Source organism: Limanda limanda, chromosome 5, assembly GCF_963576545.1.
Source record: "Limanda limanda chromosome 5, fLimLim1.1, whole genome shotgun sequence".
NCBI lineage: Eukaryota > Metazoa > Chordata > Actinopteri > Pleuronectiformes > Pleuronectidae > Limanda > Limanda limanda.
The window spans coordinates 4,076,790-4,096,518 of record NC_083640.1 but is presented as its reverse complement, the minus strand read 5'-3'; the positions used below and the strand labels follow the sequence as shown (position 1 = coordinate 4,096,518).

At 39.2% G+C, this 19,729-nt stretch overlaps 2 protein-coding genes across 2 annotated transcripts; both read left to right on the top strand.

Annotated features, from left to right (window-relative positions):
* The first annotated feature begins 8,374 nt into the window (after positions 1-8,374).
* LOC133001933 (tripartite motif-containing protein 16-like) lies at positions 8,375-10,079 on the top strand. The gene has a single exon (XM_061071651.1). The coding sequence runs from the start codon at positions 8,375-8,377 to the stop codon at positions 10,049-10,051; it is 1,677 nt and encodes a 558-aa protein (XP_060927634.1). The 3' UTR covers positions 10,052-10,079.
* A 4,888-nt stretch (positions 10,080-14,967) lies between these two features.
* LOC133001932 (tripartite motif-containing protein 16-like) lies at positions 14,968-17,155 on the top strand. The gene has a single exon (XM_061071650.1). The coding sequence runs from the start codon at positions 14,994-14,996 to the stop codon at positions 16,668-16,670; it is 1,677 nt and encodes a 558-aa protein (XP_060927633.1). The 5' UTR covers positions 14,968-14,993; the 3' UTR covers positions 16,671-17,155.
* Positions 17,156-19,729: the final 2,574 nt, after the last annotated feature.

The following is a 19,729-nucleotide window of genomic DNA, read 5'->3' as shown; positions in this document are numbered from 1 at the left end:
GCTGAACTGGAGCATGAAATGATTTGTCGTCCACATACTTTGGGCCAAGCATCAGATTCAATAAAATTCATAATAAAATATCACCACCTCCACCAAAAATTGTGTTTAATGTTAAAATGGTCGAGGACGTGTTTCTCTGCAGCTTAACTGACTGAATATTCTGCAGCTGGGATCAAAACTTTAATTTAGATCAGATACAAGTTACTAGAACCACTGATCAATATATTAACTACTTAATCCACTTCACTGGTTATAGATTATGTTATCAATTCAAACCTCAGGAATTTAATCTTAACTAAAATCCATGTATTGCTTTAATGGGCTTGTTTTCCTCACCAGTGCAGTTGTAGTCTACATAATAGTTTTCCCACACTCATGAAAGGTCACCGCGACCTTTGAACTTTGAAATCAATTCAGTTCATCTTTGAGTTTAAATGACAACTGATCAAAATTTGACAAAATTCCTCGACGGCAGATATGAGATTTGATGTTCAAGAGCCCAAACACTTTGTTTAAGAAAATGCGTTGTCAACACAAACCATTGTGACTCATACAATAACCTTTGATCATATCAAATAATTTTCTGATATGAATCTACTTGAGAAGTATATTTTGTTAGCTCTCTAATTGTTTACCTGTAAACTTCTGAACACTTATTGCAAGACAGTTTTTCTTTTATACACGTAATGATCTAAATATGATTATTATCAGGTCATATAAGCAAAATTGTGCTGAAAAATAAAGAAACCAAACAATGACAAGGTAAATATTCTATATAAAAATACAAAAACATTCAAAGTTAAACTCATAATGAAGAAAATATGCATAATAACTTGGACTAAATAAAGAGTTTTCCAGCTTCATCTCATCAATCAATCAAGTTTTATTTGTATAGCCCACATTCACAAATAACAATTCGTCTCATGGGGCTTTAACATTGTGTGACATCCTCTGTCCTTAACCCTCAACAAGAGTAAGGAAAAACTACTAAAAACCCTTTTCACAGGTAAAAATATGTAGAAACCTCAGAGAGAGCCACATGTGAGGGATCCCTCTCTCAGGACGGACAGAAGTGCAATAGATGTCAGGTGTAAGAAAACATCATCAGGATTTTTAGCAGCATCCATTAGGCTAAACATTTTTCAATACTATGTGTCAGGCAGTCCCGCTGCAATCACAGTCTCTGGCCAGCAGCAAGACCACGATCCAGCATCAGGATGGGATCCACTATAATCCACAGTCATTGTCCACCGCCGCCAGTTAGAATCCATTATCAGCTGCCGCCTCGGTCGTGGTCCCTCATCATCCGATGCCAACGCGACAAAGGATCCTCCATTACAACGACGATCAGCTGGCACGATACAGAATCCACCGAACTGGATCCACCATTGCGACCTCCGACACGCGATCCACAATCATAATCCATGGTGCGGCCACAGCTGTGGCCCTGCATCCGCGGGCGCTAAGGCACAGAACTCCGGGAAAAGGGGTCAAGTTAGTAACATGTACTGATCAGATAAGAATTATCTTGATGTGATAAATATGGAGAAAAGGAAGGAGAAGCAGGAAAGAGAAGCTCCGTGTGTCTTGTGTCATAAATTCCCTGTGCGTCTTAGCATCATCAGGGGTTTTTGCCATTTAATCAAATTTGGAACATCGCACAAATTAGCTCTAACTATAACCTTTATAAAAAAGGAAGGTTTTGAGTCTACTTTTAAACGAACAGAGCGTGTCTGCCTCCCTAACTGAAAGTGAGAGATTATTCCACAGCAGTGGGGCTTGATGGCTAAAAGCTCTGGCTCCTACTCTACTTTTAGAGACTTTAGGGACAACAAGTAAACCTGAGTTCTGGGATCGGAGTGCTCTAGTAGGTTGATATGGAACTAACATCTCTTTAAGGTAAAGAGGTGCCATATCATTAAGGGCCTTGAAGGTGAGGAGGAGAATTTTAAATTCTATTCTAGATTTAACAGGAAGCCAGTGTAGCGATGCTAATACTTGAGAAATGTGCTCTCTTTTCTTAGTTCTCGTCAGGACACGTGCTGCGGCATTTTGGACCAGCTGCAGAGTCTTTAACGACTTGCTGCTGGAGCCTGATAATAATGAATTACAATAGTCCAGTCTCGATGTAACAAAGGCGTGGACTAGTTTTTCTGCATCTTTTTGCGAAAGGACATGTCTGATTTTTGAGATATTACGCAAGTGGAAAAACGCGGTCCTAGAAATTACTTTTAAGTGACTATTAAAGGACAAATCAGGATCGAAGATCACTCCCAAGTTCCTGACTGTGTCATTGGAAGCAAGGGCAATGTCATCTAGCGCAGCTGTATCATTAGATAATGTATCTCTAAGGTGTTTAGGGCCGAGTATTATAACCTCTGTTTTATCTGAGTTTAATAAGAGAAAATTGCGGGTCATCCAGGTTTTTATGTCCTTGAGACATGCTCGAAGTTTAGTTAATTGATTACTTTGATCAGGTTTTATTGACAAATATAACTGGGTGTCATCCGCATAACAGTGAAAATTAGGGTTAGGGTTAGGGTTAGGGTTAGGGTTAGGGTTAGGGTTAGGGTTGTTAGAGTGTGTCCTGATAATGTTTCCTAGTGGAAGCATATATAATGAGAATAAAATTGGGCCGAGCACAGACCCCTGTGGGACACCATGGTTAACTTTGGTGCGCACCGATGACTCATCATTGATTTGAACGAATTGGGAGCGATCAGCAAAATAAGATTTAAACCAGTTTAAGGCCGTTCCTTTAATGTTAATTAACTGTTTTAGTCTCTCTAATAAAATTTGATGGTCAATTGTGTCGAATGCTGCACTGAGATCTAACAGAACGAGGACAGACACAAGTCCCTGATCTGAAGCTATTAGAAGGTCATTAGTGACTTTTGCCAGGGCTGTCTCTGTGCTATGATTGGTTCTAAACCCAGACTGAAAGTCTTCATATATATTATTTTCCTGGAGAAACTCACACAGCTGATTGGCTACAACTTTTTCTAAGATTTTAGATAGGAAGGGGAGATTAGATATTGGCCTGTAATTTGCTAAAACCTCTGGGTCTAGGGTGGGTTTTTTGAGTAGGGGTTTGATTACAGCTATTTTAAAAGACTGTGGTACATAACCTGATGATAATGACAGATTGATTGTGTTACGTAACGAATTATCTATTAGGGGCAGAATTTCTTTAAGTAATTTAGTTGGAATCGGATCTAAAATACAGGTTGTTGGTTTAGAACCTGAGACTATTTTGGTAAACTGATCACGGGTGATCAGAGAGAAGCTGTCTAAATAATGGGAAGGATTCTCAGCCGTTTCTGAGATCTCTATTGTTGGGAGGGTATTAGTGCCAATTGAGGGCAGGAGATGATTGATTTTATTTCTAATAGTTAGAATTTTATCATTAAAAAAGGTCATAAAGATATTGCAATTTAGGGATCGAGGAATACTGGGTTCGGTGGAGGTGTGACTCATCGAGTAATAGGCAGCTCTTGCTTTGTGGAGAGCCTTTTTATATTCTGTAACACTACTCTTCCAGTCTAGGAGATTTTCAACACTGTTGCTGGAGCGCCACTTCCTTTCTAATTTTCTTGATATTTGTTTCAACTCATGTGTCTTGGAATTATACCACGGAGCTAATTTACTATGTTTTACACATTTCTTTTTTAGAGGCGCTATTGAGTCTAATGTTAATCGTAATGAGTCTGCAGAGCTTTCTACGAGGTGGTCAATCTCAATAGAGCTCGGGTTTTTAAAGAATTTGTTGTTTATGTCAACGGATAATACGGGTTTAAATGTAATCGGAATTATTTCCTTAAATTTAGCTACAGCACTATCAGGTAGACATCTAGAAAATGAGTTTTTTATTAGTGGCATATATTCAGATAGTGAAAAATCGAAGGTTATTAAATTATGGTCTGATAGTACTGGATTGCGCGGAAGTACTGTTAAATGTTCAATTTTGACACCGTATGATAACACAAGGTCAAGTGTGTGGTTACAACAATGAGTAGGTTGATGCACACACTGACTAAAACCAATTGAGTCTAGTATTGAAATAAATGCTACGCTCAGGCTATCTTTATTATTGTCAACATGAATATTAAAGTCACCAACAATAATAATTGTATCTGTCTTTAGGACTAGGTTTGATAAAAACTCAGGGAATTCTGTTAGAAATTCAGTATAAGCCCCAGGAGCACGATAAACTACAGCAAATATGATTGGCTGTTGGTGTTTCCTGGATTGACGTGGAAGATTAAGAACAAGACATTCAAATGAGTTGTAATTAAGTTTAGGTTTAGGATTAATTGATAGACTGGAGTTAAAAATAGCAGCAACTCCACCTCCTCGCCCGAGTTCCCTGGGAACGTGTGAATTTATATGACTGGGGGGAGTAGATTCATTCAAACTGACATATTCATCAGGATGCAGCCACGTCTCAGTAAGGGACATTACATCTATATTGTAGTCTGAGACTAGTTCATTAACTAAAATAGCCTTTGAGGACAGTGATCTAATGTTTAAAAGACCACATTTGAAAGTCTTAGTTTCCTGTGTTGTTCCAGAGGTTGTGTTCATTTGTATAAGATTATTGTGAGTTCTCGCTCTGTTATTGTTTAATTTAAATAATTGAATCGGACGGTAGACAGAGACAGTCTCTATGCGGTTGGGTGACTGATCCAGAGGGAGCGCAGAGAAGTGTTTAGCACTGCAGCTCTGCTTCCTGGTCCCAACTCTGGGTTGTCATGTGATAGACTTAGTAATATTCTTAGATAAGAGAGCTGCTCCATCCCAAGTGGGATGAACGCCGTCTCTCCTAACAAGACCAGGTTTCCTCCAAAAAGTTTGCCAATTATCTATAAAGCCCACACCGTTTACAGGACACCACCTCGACAGCCAGCGGTTAAAAGAAAACATGCGACTAAACATGTCATCACCTGTAGTGTTAGGGAGAGGGCCAGAGAAAACTACTGTGTCCGACATCGTTTTAGCAAAAGCACACACAGACTCAACATTAACTTTAGTGACCTCCGACATACGAAGCCGGGAGTCGTTGCTGCCGACGTGAATTACGATTTTACTGTATTTACGTTTAGTTTTAGCCAGCAGCTTCAATTTGGATTGGATGTCGCCGGCTCTGGCCCCCGGAATACAATTGACTATGGCCGCTGGTGTCGCTAATCTCACGTTTCTGAGAACCGAGTCGCCAATAACCAGAGTTTGATTCTCAGCGGGTGCGTCGCTGAGTGGAGAAAATCTATTTGAGACGTGAGCTGGTGGGTCTTTAATCGTGGGCTTTCTATGGGCGGTACTATGCCCCCTCCGGACCGTCAACCAGCCACCCTGGGCTCCCGGCTGCCCGGGGCAAGTCGAGGGACTGCTAGCTGAAGCTAAGCTAGGTGGCTTCGCTGCGGCTAGCACGGGCCGGCTAACTATAGCTAACGGGGGTTCTAAGCTGAGGAGCCGAGCTTCTAAGTTGCTAAGCCTCGCCTCCATGTCTACCAACATACTACATTTATTACATTTACCACTACTGTTAATGGAGGCGGAGGAGTAAGTAAACATGAGACACTCGGAGCAGGAGAGAGCGGTGGAGCGAGAGGGAGAGAGAGAACACATCGCTGCTAAAACTATGAGTGTGAGATTTAAACAGAACACAGAATCACAAAGCACCAGAGAGGAGGGGCTGGTATGTGAGGGTCCTTAACTATATACCGGTGATTTTAGCCGTAGTAGGATCATCTGATCCTTTCCGGATTCAAAATGTCTGATTGAACATCCCAGTCTGTTTGTGACACCAGTTAAAGTCCAGCGTCAACACAAACATGTTGTTCTCTCGCTCATTGTCGAATCCGGTGGCGTCACAGAGCCGAGAGTAAAGGATTCCAGGACAGAGCAGCACGTTAACCTGGAAGGAGCCAAACAAACAGCATCATATCTGACGGAGAGGAACCAGGTGAGAGGTGAACGGCTGCTCCGTCACGACGTCACACATCTGGACCGAGAGGTTCCACAGCTGGATGAGGATGTTTTTCTGTTGTTGTGGAGAAACATCAGTTTTCATTAGTTAATCTTATCTGTGGATCATTTAAGTTATAAAAATAAATATCATATATGTTGAATAGATAATAAGCACAACCCCCACACACCCTCAGGGGCTGGAACAACTATATAAAAAAAGTTTTTATCCACATATTCTCTCGTGAACATGAATCCAAATGAAGGTGAAACCATCAACTGTAAATAAAGAATGCAAAGGGTGAAAGACTGCAGGAAAAAAATTCACAGAACTTTTATTTCTGTCGTCTTTAGTCTGAAGTATTATACTGAGTGTTTTTTATTCTTATGTCATTCGTATCTTGTTTTACAAAAACAAAGTTAAAAAATATGGCAAAACGTTTTTTAACATTGACATATTGGATTTTCCCTGGCAGTTGAAAATGCTGTTGATTTATTGATTGTTGGTTAATAATTACATGTCTTTAATGGCTCATCCATCACATTTGTGTTCTGAAATATACAAATCAGGCCTTTAATTAAATAAGGCATCATTTACATAATTAAACATAATGTTTCAGTGAATGGAACCTGATGTCTCCTTTTCTTCTGCTATTTTTTGTTGTTGCATTAACCAGCTCGTGATTATTTTCAATCTTTGAATTTTGAGTGCATCATATCACTGGAATAGAACTTGAACAGAACACAAGTTCAGACAGAGATCTGCTGCTCTCTGTTGGCTGAAAAGGAATCTGAAGTTAAAACTGAGCAAGTTCAAGCTGCTGCTCAAATTCACTCATTCTCATGTTGGGAAGTTAAAATCTTCGAATCTTGAAATTGATTTGACACTTTTTCTGAATATGGAGATAAACATTCCTTTATGATAAAGATAAATATATATTAATAGATGTATATTTTATTACGTTTTCACCCTCATTTACTTTAAAAAGTTGATTTGAATCTGTAAAATGAAAACAAACTGAGGCATCTGAACTGAAAACGAGCCTCCAGCACTTTAAAGGCTGGTTAGTTTATTTTCCAATGAAAATATTACAAAACAAAATCATAGTTTAAACTGATTGTGTGTATTTGTATTTTAATGTGTAGAGGTACGTGTAACATGTATGACCACACGGTGTCGCTGCTTCACCTCTGAGGCCGATGGGTGTCAAGTCAACGAGGGAGAGATAGTAACTGACCGGATGATGGACAACTCTACCTTTCAAAGTAAGATCACTCAACGTTAAACCATGAATCATTGTCAGTGGATTTAAACTGTTCAAATGAATCCAACAATAACAACAACAACAACAATACATATTATAATAATGATAACTGTTTTATTATTATTATATGGCACCTTTTAAAACAGCATTACAAAGAGGCCAAATAAAACATTATCCTTCTAAAAATAAAAGACAGCAACTTATGGTAAAACATCTCAAATCATGACATACATTTAATTAAAGTGATGTCACGCCCCCTGTTGACGTGGGGGATTGGTTGACGATTCCATGCCTTTGTAGAATCGTCAACCAAACCCGTTCCGTCTTTCGTCCCTTGCATCGAGGATTTACCAATCCTGGGAGATCTTTCATTTAAACTGCAGCTGAGGCGAAGATCAAGCGCAGGATGCTGCAAATAAATAAACAACAACAGCAGAGAAACAACAACAACAACAACAATACTACTACTACTGCTACTGCTATTAATAATAATAATAATAACTAAACATCATCATCATCATCATTAGCAATTCAAAATAAACTAATGGATTCGTTGTGCTCTTTTTGTGTATGTATGTATTGTTGTAATGTGTATGGGTTGTGTGTGACAACTGTTTACAAACCAACTGGCCCCTCGGGGACAGTAAAGACGACCTTAACCTTAACTTAACCTTTATTCTACTTTGTTAGTTTTTTATTCTTTAATGAGTGAGTTTGTATTTGTTATTTTTACAAGTTTTTCATTGTTAGTTTTGAGATGTGCTTTATAAATAAAGATGTGATTTATTATTATTAAATGCATCTATTTGATTTTACTTTAATTGTTACTATGTTGTAAATGAAGGAAAACACACTCTGCCTCTCACTGAATCTCCTCTGAACACCAGGTGAGAACAGGCCGCTGGGAAATGCAGTAAATCCTGAAACACCAACAACTTCTTCCTCAAACACAAGCAGCTCCTCCCAGTCAGGACATGTCTGTGTCTCCTCCTTTCACAGGCGTGTCAGTGTAAGAACCGGTGAACAACAAGCTGTGAACTGTGGGAGATGAGTCACTGCAGGAAGTGAACGAGAGGGTGAGGAGCAGAGATCTGTTTCTGTTCACAGGAAGTGATTCTGTTCTTCAGGGACTGGCAGCAGCTGAAATGGCGCAGCAAGAAATTCAACTGGACAGAGAAAGATTCTGCTGTTCGATCTGTCTGGATCTACTGAAGGATCCGGTGGCTACTGGCTGTGGACACAGCTACTGTAAGAGCTGTATTAACACCCACTGGGACAAAGAGGAGGAGAGAGGAAGCTACAGCTGCCCTCAGTGTAGACAGACCTTCACACTGAGGCCTGTCCTGGAGAAAAACACCATGTTAGCTGATTTAGTGGAGGAGCTGAAGAAGACTGGACTCCAAGCTGCTCCTGCTGATCACTGCTATGCTGGACCTGAAGATGTGGCCTGTGATGTCTGCACTGGGAGAAAACTGAAAGCTCTCAAGTCCTGTTTGGTTTGTTTGGCCTCTTATTGTGAGAAACACCTCCAGCGTCATCTTCAGTCAGCTGCATTGAAGAAGCACAAGCTGGTGAAGCCCTCGGAGAAGCTCCAGGAGAACATCTGCAATCGTCACGACGAGGTGATAAAGATGTTCTGCCGCACTGATCAGCAGTGTATCTGTTATCTCTGCTCTGTGGATGAACATAAAGACCATGACACAGTGTCAGCTGCAGCAGAAAGGACTGAGAGGCAGAGAGAGCTCAGGCTGAGGAGACAAACAATCCAGCAGAGAGTCCAGGACACAGAGAAAGACGTGAAGCTGCTTCAACAGGAGGAGGAGGCCGTCAACGACTCTGCTGATAAAGCAGTGAAGGACAGTGAGGAGATTTTCACTGAGCTGATCCGTCTGCTGGAGAAAAGAAGCTCTGATGTGAAACAGCAGATCAGATCCCAGCAGGACACTGAAGTGAGTCGAGTCAGAGAGCTTCAGGAGAGACTGGAGCAGGAGATCACTGAGCTGAAGAGGAAAGACCATGAACTGAAGCAGCTCTCAGACACAGAGGACCACAACCAGTTTCTACACAACTACCCCTCACTGTCACCACTCAGTGAATCTACACACTCATCCAGCATCAGGACCCATCCTCTGAGGGACTTTGAGGACGTGACAGCAGCTGTGTCACAGGTCAGAGGTCGACTACAGCACATTCTGAGTGAGACAGAGACAGAGATTTTACCGATTGTGTCTCAAGTGGATGTTTTACTGCCACAACCAGAGCCAGAAACCAGAGCTGACTTCTTAAAATATTCACAGGAAATCACACTGGATCCAAACACAGTAAACAAACGTCTGTTATTATCTGAGGGAAACAGAAAAGTAACATGGATGAGTGAAGATCAGTCTTATTCTAATCACCCAGACAGATTCACTGGTTGGTATCAGGTCCTGAGTAGAGAGAGTCTGACTGGACGTTGTTACTGGGAGGTGGAGATGGAGGTGGGGATGAGAGGAAGAGTTGATGTAGCAGTCACATACAAGAATATCAGCAGAGCAGGAGGCTCAGAATGTGTATTTGGATACAATGATAAATCTTGGTCATTATTTTGTAATCGAAACAGTTATAACTTTTATTATAACAGCATCACGGCTCCAGCGTCAGGTCCTGTGTCCTCCAGAGTAGGAGTGTACCTGGATCCCAGTGCAGGTGTTCTGTCCTTCTACAGCGTCTCTGACACCATGACTCTCCTCCACAGAGTCCAGACCACATTCACTCAGCCTCTCTATGCTGGAGTTTATGTTTATACTGGTTCCACAGCTGAGTTCTATAAACTCAAATAGACTTGAGTCATAAAAAGCAGTGATTTAGATTCTGTGTTTAAATCTTTAACTTCTTTTGTCTCCATGTTTGTTGATCAAAGTTCGTCGTGGTGACGTTTCTGCTCCGCACAGACATCAGCTGTCAATCAAACACTGACCTTCCTTTATCACACATATTTTTAGTTCTCACTTTGTAAAGACAGAAATCTATAATTACACTGACATGAATGTGTTTGAAAGAACAAATGTTGCTGTTGTTTTCTAAATCAATGTAGAAAGTACAAGTACAGCAAAGTAAAAATGTTGAATATAGCCAATAGGCCACTAAATGCAAAATGGCGGGCTTCCTGTTGCGTTCTGGGCGGCTTGGGGGGGCACCGTTGAGCCATTTTGCTACGCCCATTGAAAATTCCTCCAGAATACGTACATTTTCCCCACTTTCTAATGTTCTGATAATTTTGGTAAGAATTTGAGCATGTTAAGCCTCAAAAAGCCAATTCATTTGCCTGAAAAATGATAATCCTTACAATTTCAATAGGGCCTCACTCTGTTCGGTGCTCGGGCCCTACAATACAAAACATAGTTCAACATGGGAGATTCAGAAACAAACTATAAAATAAAATACCATCAATAATCATGACGTGAGTGATGACGTGCAGAGACAAGTTTTAAATTAAAAACTACCATTGATAATAATGATGATGATATAATAATCAACAGTAATAAACTGAAGATGTGAGGACGAGAAGATTAATGTTAAAAATGAACTAAATAAAATACAAATTGGTGATTTCTGTCTTCATATTCAATTATAAAGCAGAATGGAATAAACTGCTCCAGTCCAAACTGAGTTAGTAATGAAATAATAACAGCAAGTCAATTTGTATGTCTGTTTGTGAAAATATACTTGAACAAATGAAAAAATTCTGATTCTGATTCTGATCTGAAAAGTGCAATTAATCAATTGCTACCAACAACTGTAAACTGAGGCGGTTTGTCAGGCAAATGTTTTAAGTATCATAACATTGAATGTATAAAATAAAACATACAATAAACCTGATTTATTAACATCAAGTCATCCTCTCTGAGTTTCATTTGCCTGTGTTGCAACAGCCCTGCTGCCACACACACTATATACCAGTTTATGTCTAAATATTTACGAACTCTATTCTCTCTATACCTATTTTCCTCTTGTATCTTACTTTCCATGTTTTATACAGTTAGTTCTGACCTTGTTTATCTTATTAAAAATAAAGAAAACATCATGAGGTCGGGCGCACGAGCTGAGGAACTAAACTGGGAGATGGACGAGAGCCAAAAGCCCAAAAAGGTGCTGAAGAAACATAGAGAGCTGAACCCCGAGTCCGTCAGCTGATCCTGTCTGGGTTTATATAACACACACAGACACACACACACACACACACACACACACACACACACACACACACACACACAGACTCACTCACACACACACACACACACACACACACACACACACACACACCCTCTCTCACTTAAGTGTGGAAGAACAGACCTCACTAAAACACATGTGGCTGAACTGGAGCATGAAATGATTTGGTGTCCACATACTTTGGGCCAAGCATCAGATTCAATTACATAATAAAATATCACCACCTCCACCAAAACTTGTGTTTAATGTTAAAATGGATGAGGACGTGTTTCTCTGCAGCTTCACTGACTGAATATTCTGCAGCTGGGATCAAAACCTTCATTTAGCTCAGGTACAAGTTACTAGAACCACTGATCAATATCATAACTACTTAATCCACTTCACTGATTATAGATTCTGTGATCAACTCAAACCTTAGGAATTTAATCTTAACTAAAATCTATGTGTTGCTTTAATGGGCTTGTTTTCCTCACCAGTGCAGTTGTAGTCGACATAATAGTTTTCCCACACTCATGAAAGGTCACCGCGGCCTTTGAACTTTGAAATCTATTCAGTTCATCTTTGAGTTTGAATGACAACTGATCAAAATTTGACAAAATTCCTCAACGGCAGATCTGAGATTTGATGTTCAAGAGCCCAAACACCTTGTTTAAGAAAATGCATTGTCAACACAAACCATTGTGGCTCATACAATAACCTTTGATCATATCAAATAATTTTCTGATATGAATCTACTTGAGAAGTATATTTTGTTAGCTCTCTAATTGTTTACCTGTAAACTTCTGAACACTTATTGCAAGACAGTTTTTCTTATATACACGTAATGATCTAAATATGATCATTATCAGGTCATATAAGCAAAATTGTGCTGAAAAATTAAGAAACCAAACAATGACAAGGTAAATATTCTATATAAAAATACAAAAACATTCAAAGTTAAACTCATAATGAAGAAAATATGCATAATAACTCGGACTAAATAAAGAGTTTTCCAGCTGCATCTGATCCTTTCCGGATTCAAAATGTCTGATTGAACATCCCAGTCTGTTTGTGACACCAGTTAAAGTCCAGCGTCAACACAAACATGTTGTTCTCTCGCTCATTGTCGAATCCGGTGGCGTCACAGAGCCGAGAGTAAAGGATTCCAGGACAGAGCAGCACGTTAACCTGGAAGGAGCCAAACAAACAGCATCATATCTGACGGAGAGGAACCAGGTGAGAGGTGAACGGCTGCTCCGTCACGACGTCACACATCTGGACCGAGAGGTTCCACAGCTGGATGAGGATGTTTTTCTGTTGTTGTGGAGAAACATCAGTTTTCATTAGTTAATCTTATCTGTGGATCATTTAAGTTATAAAAATAAATATCATATATGTTGAATAGATAATAAGCACAACCCCCACACACCCTCAGGGGCTGGAACAACTATATAAAAAAAGTTTTTATCCACATATTCTCTCGTGAACATGAATCCAAATGAAGGTGAAACCATCAACTGTAAATAAAGAATGCAAAGGGTGAAAGACTGCAGGAAAAAAATTCACAGAACTTTTATTTCTGTCGTCTTTAGTCTGAAGGATTATACTGAGTGTTTTTAATTCTTATGTCATTCGTATCTTGTTTTACAAAAACAAAGTTAAAAAATATGGCAAAACGTTTTTTAACATTGACATATTGGATTTTCCCTGGCAGTTGAAAATGCTGTTGATTTATTGATTGTTGGTTAATAATTACATGTCTTTAATGGCTCATCCATCACATTTGTGTTCTGAAATATACAAATCAGGCCTTTAATTAAATAAGGCATCATTTACATAATTAAACATAATATTTCAGTGAATGGAACCTGATGTCTCCTTTTCTTCTGCTATTTTTTGTTGTTGCATTAACCAGCTCGTGATTCTTTCCCATCTCTGAATTTTGAGTGCATCATATCATTGGAATAGAACTTGAACAGAACACAAAGTTCACCCAGAGATCTGCTGCTCTCTGTTGGCTGAACAGGAATCTGAAGTTAAAACTGAGCAAGTTCAAGCTGCTGCTCAAATTCACTCAGTTTCATTCTCATGTTTGAAAGTTAAAATCTTAAAACCTTGAAATTGATTTGACTATTTTTCCAAATATGGAGGTAAACATTCCTTTATGACAAAGATAAATATATATATTTTATTACGTTTTCACCCTCATTTACTTTAAAATGTTGATCTGAGTTTGTAAAATGAAAACAAACTGAGGCATCTGAACTGAAACCGAGCCTCCAGCACTTTAAAGGCTGGGTAGTTTATTCTCCAATGAAAATATTACAAAACATAATTTTTTTAAACTGATTGTGTTTATTTCTATTTTAATGTGTAGAGGTACATGTAACCTATATGACCACACGGTGTCGCTGCTTCACCTCTGAGGCCGATGGGTGTCAAGTCAACGAGGGTGAGACAGTAACTGACCGGATGGTGGACAACTCTACCTTTAAAAGTAAGATCACTCAACATTAAACCATGAATCTTTGTCTAGTGATTTAAATTGTTCAATTAAATACAACAATAACAACAACAACAATACATATAATAATAATGATAACTGTTTTATTATTATTATATGGCACCTTTTAAAACAGCATTATAAAGAGGCCAAATAAAACATTATCCTTCTAAAAATAAAAGACAGCAACTTATAGTAAAACATCTCAAATCAAGACAATAAATTTAATAAAAGTGATGTCACGCCCCCTGTTGACTCGGGGGATTGGTTGACGATTCCATGCTATCGTAGAATCGTCGACCAATCCCGTTTAAACTGCAGCTGAGGCGAAGATCAAGCGCAGGATGCTGAAAATAAATAAACAAATAAACAACAACAGCAGAGAAACACAAACAACAACAACAACACTACTGCTATTAATAATAATCATCATCATCATCATCATCATTAGCAATACAAGATAAACTAATGGATTCTTTGTGCTCTTTTTGTGTATGTCAGTATTGTTGTGATGTGTATGGGTTGTGTGGGACAACTGTTTATGAACCAACTGGCCCCTCGGGGACAGTAAAGACGACCTAACCTTAACTTAACCTTTATTCTACTTTGTTAGTTTTTCATTCTTCGTTGAGTGAGTTTGTATTTGTTATTTTTACGAGTTTTTCTTTGTTAGTATTAAGATGTGCTTTATAAATAGAGATGTGATTTATTATTATTAAATCCATCTATTTGATTTGACTTTAATTGTGACTGTGTGTTGTGAATGAAGGAAAACACACTCTGCCTCTCACTGAATCTCCTCTGAACACCAGGTGAGAACAGGCCGCTGTGAAATGCAGTAACTCCTGAAACACCAACAACTTCTTCCTCAAACACAAGCAGCTCCTCCCAGTCAGGGTACGTCTGTGTTTCCTCCCTTCACAGGTGTGTCAGTGTAAGAACCAGTGAACAACAAGCTGGGAACTGTGGGAGCTGAGTCACTGCAGGGAGTGAACGAGAGGGGGAGGAGCAGAGATCTGTTTCTTTTCACAGGAAGTGAAACTGTTCTAGAGTAACTGGCAGCAGCTGAAATGGCGCAGCAAGAAATTCAAGTAGACAGGGAAAGATTCTGCTGTTCGATCTGTCTGGATCTACTGAAGGATCCGGTGACTACTGGCTGTGGACACAGCTACTGTAAGAGCTGTATAAACACCCACTGGGACAAAGGGGAGGAGAGAGGAAGCTACAGCTGCCCTCAGTGTAGAGAGACCTTCACACCGAGGCCTGTCCTGGAGAAAAACACCATGTTGGCTGATTTAGTGGAGGAGCTGAAGAAGACTGGACTCCAAGCTGCTCCTGCTGATCACTGCTATGCTGGACCTGAAGATGTGGCCTGTGATGTCTGCACTGGGAGAAAACTGAAAGCTCTCAAGTCCTGTTTGAATTGTTTGGCCTCTTATTGTGAAAAACACCTCCAGCTTCATCTTCAGTCAGCTGCATTGAAGAAGCACAAGCTGGTGGAGCCCTCGGAGAAGCTCCAGGAGATCATCTGCTCTCGTCACGATGAGGTGATGAAGATGTTCTGCCGCACTGATCAGCAGTGTATCTGTTATCTCTGCTCTGTGGATGAACATAAAGACCACGACACAGTTACAGCTGCAGCAGAAAGGACTGAGAGGCAGAGAGAGCTTGAGCTGAGGAGACAAACAATCCAGCAGAGAGTCCAGGACACAGAGAAAGACGTGAAGCTGCTTCAACAGGAGGAGGAGGCCGTCAATGGCTCTGCTGATAAAGCAGTGGAGGACAGTGAGGAGATCTTCACTGAGATGATCCGTCTGCTGGAGAAAAGAAGCTCTGATGTGGAGCAGCAGATCAGATCCCAGCAGGAAACTGAAGTGAGTCGAGTCAGAGAGCTTCAGGAGAGACTGGAGCAGGAGATCACTGAGCTGAAGAGGAAAGACCATGAACTGAAGCAGCTCTCAGACACAGAGGATCACAACCAGTTTCTACACAACTACCCCTCACTGTCACCACTCTGTGAATCTACACACTCATCCAGCATCAGGATCCGTCCTCTGAGGTACTTTGAGGACGTGAGAGCAGCTGTGTCACAGGTCAGAGGTCGACTACAGGACATTCTGAGTGAGACACAGAGAAAGATTTTACAGATTGTGTCTCAAGTGGATGTTTTACTGCCACAACCAGAGCCACAGACCAGAGCTGACTTCTTAAAATATTCACAGGAAAACACACTGGATCCAAACACAGCATACAAACTTCTGTTATTATCTGAGGGAAACAGAAAAGTTAGAGTAATGAATAAAGATCAGTCTTATTCTAATCACCCAGACAGATTCACTGATTGGCGTCAGGTCCTGAGTAGAGAGAGTCTGACTGGACGTTGTTACTGGGAGGTGAAGGTGGGGGGGGGAAGAGGAGGAGTTGATGTAGCAGTCACATACAAGAATGTCACCAGAGCAGGGAACTCACATGAATGTTTATTTGGATACAATGATAAATCTTGGTCATTAACTTGTGTTGGTAACAATTATAACTTTTATTACAACAGCATCATGACTCCAGTGTCAGGTCCTCTGTCCTCCAGAGTAGGAGTGTACCTGGATCACAGTGCAGGTGTTCTGTCCTTCTACAGAGTCTCTCACACCATGACTCTCCTCCACAGAGTCCAGACCACATTCACTCAGCCTCTCTATGCTGGATTTGGGGTCGGGTTTGGATCCACAGCTGAGTTCTGTAAATTCAAATAGACTCGAGTCATTAAAAGCAGTGATTTAGATTCTGTGTTTAAATCTTTAACTTCTTTTGTCTCCATGTTTGCTGATCAAAGTTTGTTGTGGTGACGTTTCTGCTCCGCACAGAGATCAGCTGTCAATCAAACACTGACCTTCCTTTATCACACACATTTTGTAAAGACTGAAATATATAATTACACTGACATGAATGTGTTTGAAAGAACTAATGTTGCTGTTTTTTTCTAAATCAGTGTAGATAGTACAAGTACAGCAAAGTAAAAATGTGGAATATGGCCAAAATGGTCATTTCTGTCTTCATTATAAAACAGAATGTAATAAACTGCTCCAGTCCAAACTGTGTTACTAATGAAATAATAACAGCAAGTCAATTTGTATGTCTGTATGTGAAAATATACTTGAACAAATGAAAGAATTCTGATTCTAATTCTGATCTGAAAAGTTAAATTAATCAATTGCCACCAACATCTGTAAACTAAAAAGGCGAGTGTTTTAAGTATTATAACATTGAATGTATAAAATAAAACCTACAATAAACCTGATTTATTAACCTCAAGTTATTCTCTCTGAGTTTCATTTGCCTGTGTTGCAACAGCTCTGCTGCCAAACACACTATATACCAGTTTATGTCTAAATCTTTACATACTGTATTCTCTCTATACCTATTTTACATCTTTGAGTCTAAATGACAACTTATCAAAATTTGACAAAATTCCTCGATGGCAGATATGAGATTTGATCTTCAAGAGCCCAAACACTTTGTTTAAGAAAATGCATTGTCAACACAAACCATTAACACTAATTTTTCAGCTTCTCCTGTTTTATTCATCTTTAACAATTAATTATCAGGCTCATAGAAATAACCTTTATCATATCCAATAATTATCTGATATGAATCTACTTAAGAAGTATATTTTGTTAGCTCTCTAATTGTTTACCTGTAAACCTCTGAACACTTATTGCAAGACAGTTTTTCTTATATACACGTAATGATCTCGATATTATCATTATCTGGTCGTATAAGCAACGCTGTGCTGAAAAATAAAGAAACCAAACAATGACAAGGTAAATATATTCTATATAAAAATACAAAAACATTCAAAGTTAAACTCAAAAAGTCATTTTGAAGAAAATGTGCATAATAACTCCTACCAAATAAAGAGTTTTCCAGCTGCATCTGATCCTTTCTGGATTCAAAGTGTCTGATTGAACATCCCAGTCTGTTTGTGACATCAGTTAAAGTCCAGCGTCAACACAAACATGTTGTTCTCTCGCTTATTGTCGAATCCGGTGGCGTCACAGAGCCGAGAGTAAACGATTCCAGGACAGAGCAGCACGTTAACCTGGAAGGAGCCGAAGAAACAGCATCATATCTGACGGAGAGGAACCAGGTGAGAGGTGAACGGCTGCTCCGTCACGACGTCACACATCTGGACTGAGAATTTCTAAGCTGGATGAGGATGTTTTTCTGTTGTTGCAGAGACACATCAGTTTTCATTAGTTAATCTTATCTGTGGGTCATTTAAGTTATACAAATAAATATCATATACTGAATGTTGAATAGATGATAAGCACATCCAACACACGCTCAGGGGATGGAACAGCTTTATAAAAAATGTTTTTATCCACATATTCTCTCATGTACATGAATCCAAAGTGAGCGAGAACTCGTGTAAGAGAGAAGCTGAAAAACCTAAAATCTCCCAAAGGCCAAACGAACATAATTATATAAAATTAAAAACAGTGAGGACGACAGAAAGACAACTAATAAATGAAGGTGAAACCGTTAACTGTAAGAATGCAAAGGGTGAAAGACTGCAGGAAAAACATTTGTCTTTAGTCTGAAGGATTTTACTGAGTGGTTTATTCTTATATCATTCGTATCTTGTTTTACAAAACAATTTGACTCTTTTTCCAAATATGGAGATAAACATTTCTTTACGACAAAGATAAATATTTATTATATATATATATTAATTTCACCGTCATTTACTTTAAAAAGTTGATTTGAATCTGTGAAATGAAAACAAACAGAGGCATCTGAACTGAAAACGAGCCTCCAGCACTTTATCAATCAATCAATCAATCAAATTTTTAACAGTATACATCTGGCCAATTGCTGAATTCCCTCAAAGAAAGAACCACCTCTGTGTTACACCCTGTGTATTTATAAATACTGTGGACGTATTGTTCTTATACAATAAACTTATTACTGTGAAACTTTTGAACATGGAACTTGTCTAAATTATTAACCTTTCCCATTTGAACCTTGAATCTACGAACACGCTGTCTGGTCCGGATGGGGCCGGGCTCAACAAGAGACAGGTATGTTTATGGAGTGTTCCGCTTCTACATGTCATCACAATGTTTAACGCATGCTACTCGGACTGCCAGGAGTTTTAAGAGTTATTTCAAAATTTAGCGCTGCACTGTGCTGCCAATTCGCGCCGCAGCAAAACGCGGCATCAAGAGAGATTTCTTGTGGGATGAAATCAAAAATCAAAAACTCAAAGACATAAACTGAAAAGTAAATTAAAAACACAATAACTCAAAGACACAAACTGAAAATAAAATCAAAAACTTAAGTTTCAACCCTCGGGGGTCTCCTTCAGGTCTTATTAGGCACGTGAAAAAGCAAAATATTTCTATCTGAGCTGTGAGGTCCTTCCACTACAATGTTCAGCGCAAGAGTGAGTGAGGAGACTGAGGGCTCCTCTATTTATAGGCTGCCTCTCACAGACTCCTCCCCCTTGTCTATTCCACAAATAAATGTATTCATATATATTAGCATACATGATACCGTGTATCTATGAATGTTATATTTTATTGGACCTAAGTGATATATTTATTTATTTAAATTCTATTAAAAATAAAATAGTGACTTGTGACTTTAAACGAATTTCGTAGCGATAAATTGTGATTGTTTTAACTCACATATCAAATTACGTATTATTTATTTCCTTAGTGTTTATTTGAGTTGTCTTCATCCATGAATTATTTTTGTGATCCATCATGTTGTTAATACTACTTTGTAACATCCACGAATTGTCTTCTTT

Coding starts and splice junctions, on each gene's coding strand:
- LOC133001933 (XM_061071651.1), top strand. CDS start 8,375: ATGGCGCAGCAAGAAATTCAACTGGACAGAGAAAGATTCTGCTGTTCG.
- LOC133001932 (XM_061071650.1), top strand. CDS start 14,994: ATGGCGCAGCAAGAAATTCAAGTAGACAGGGAAAGATTCTGCTGTTCG.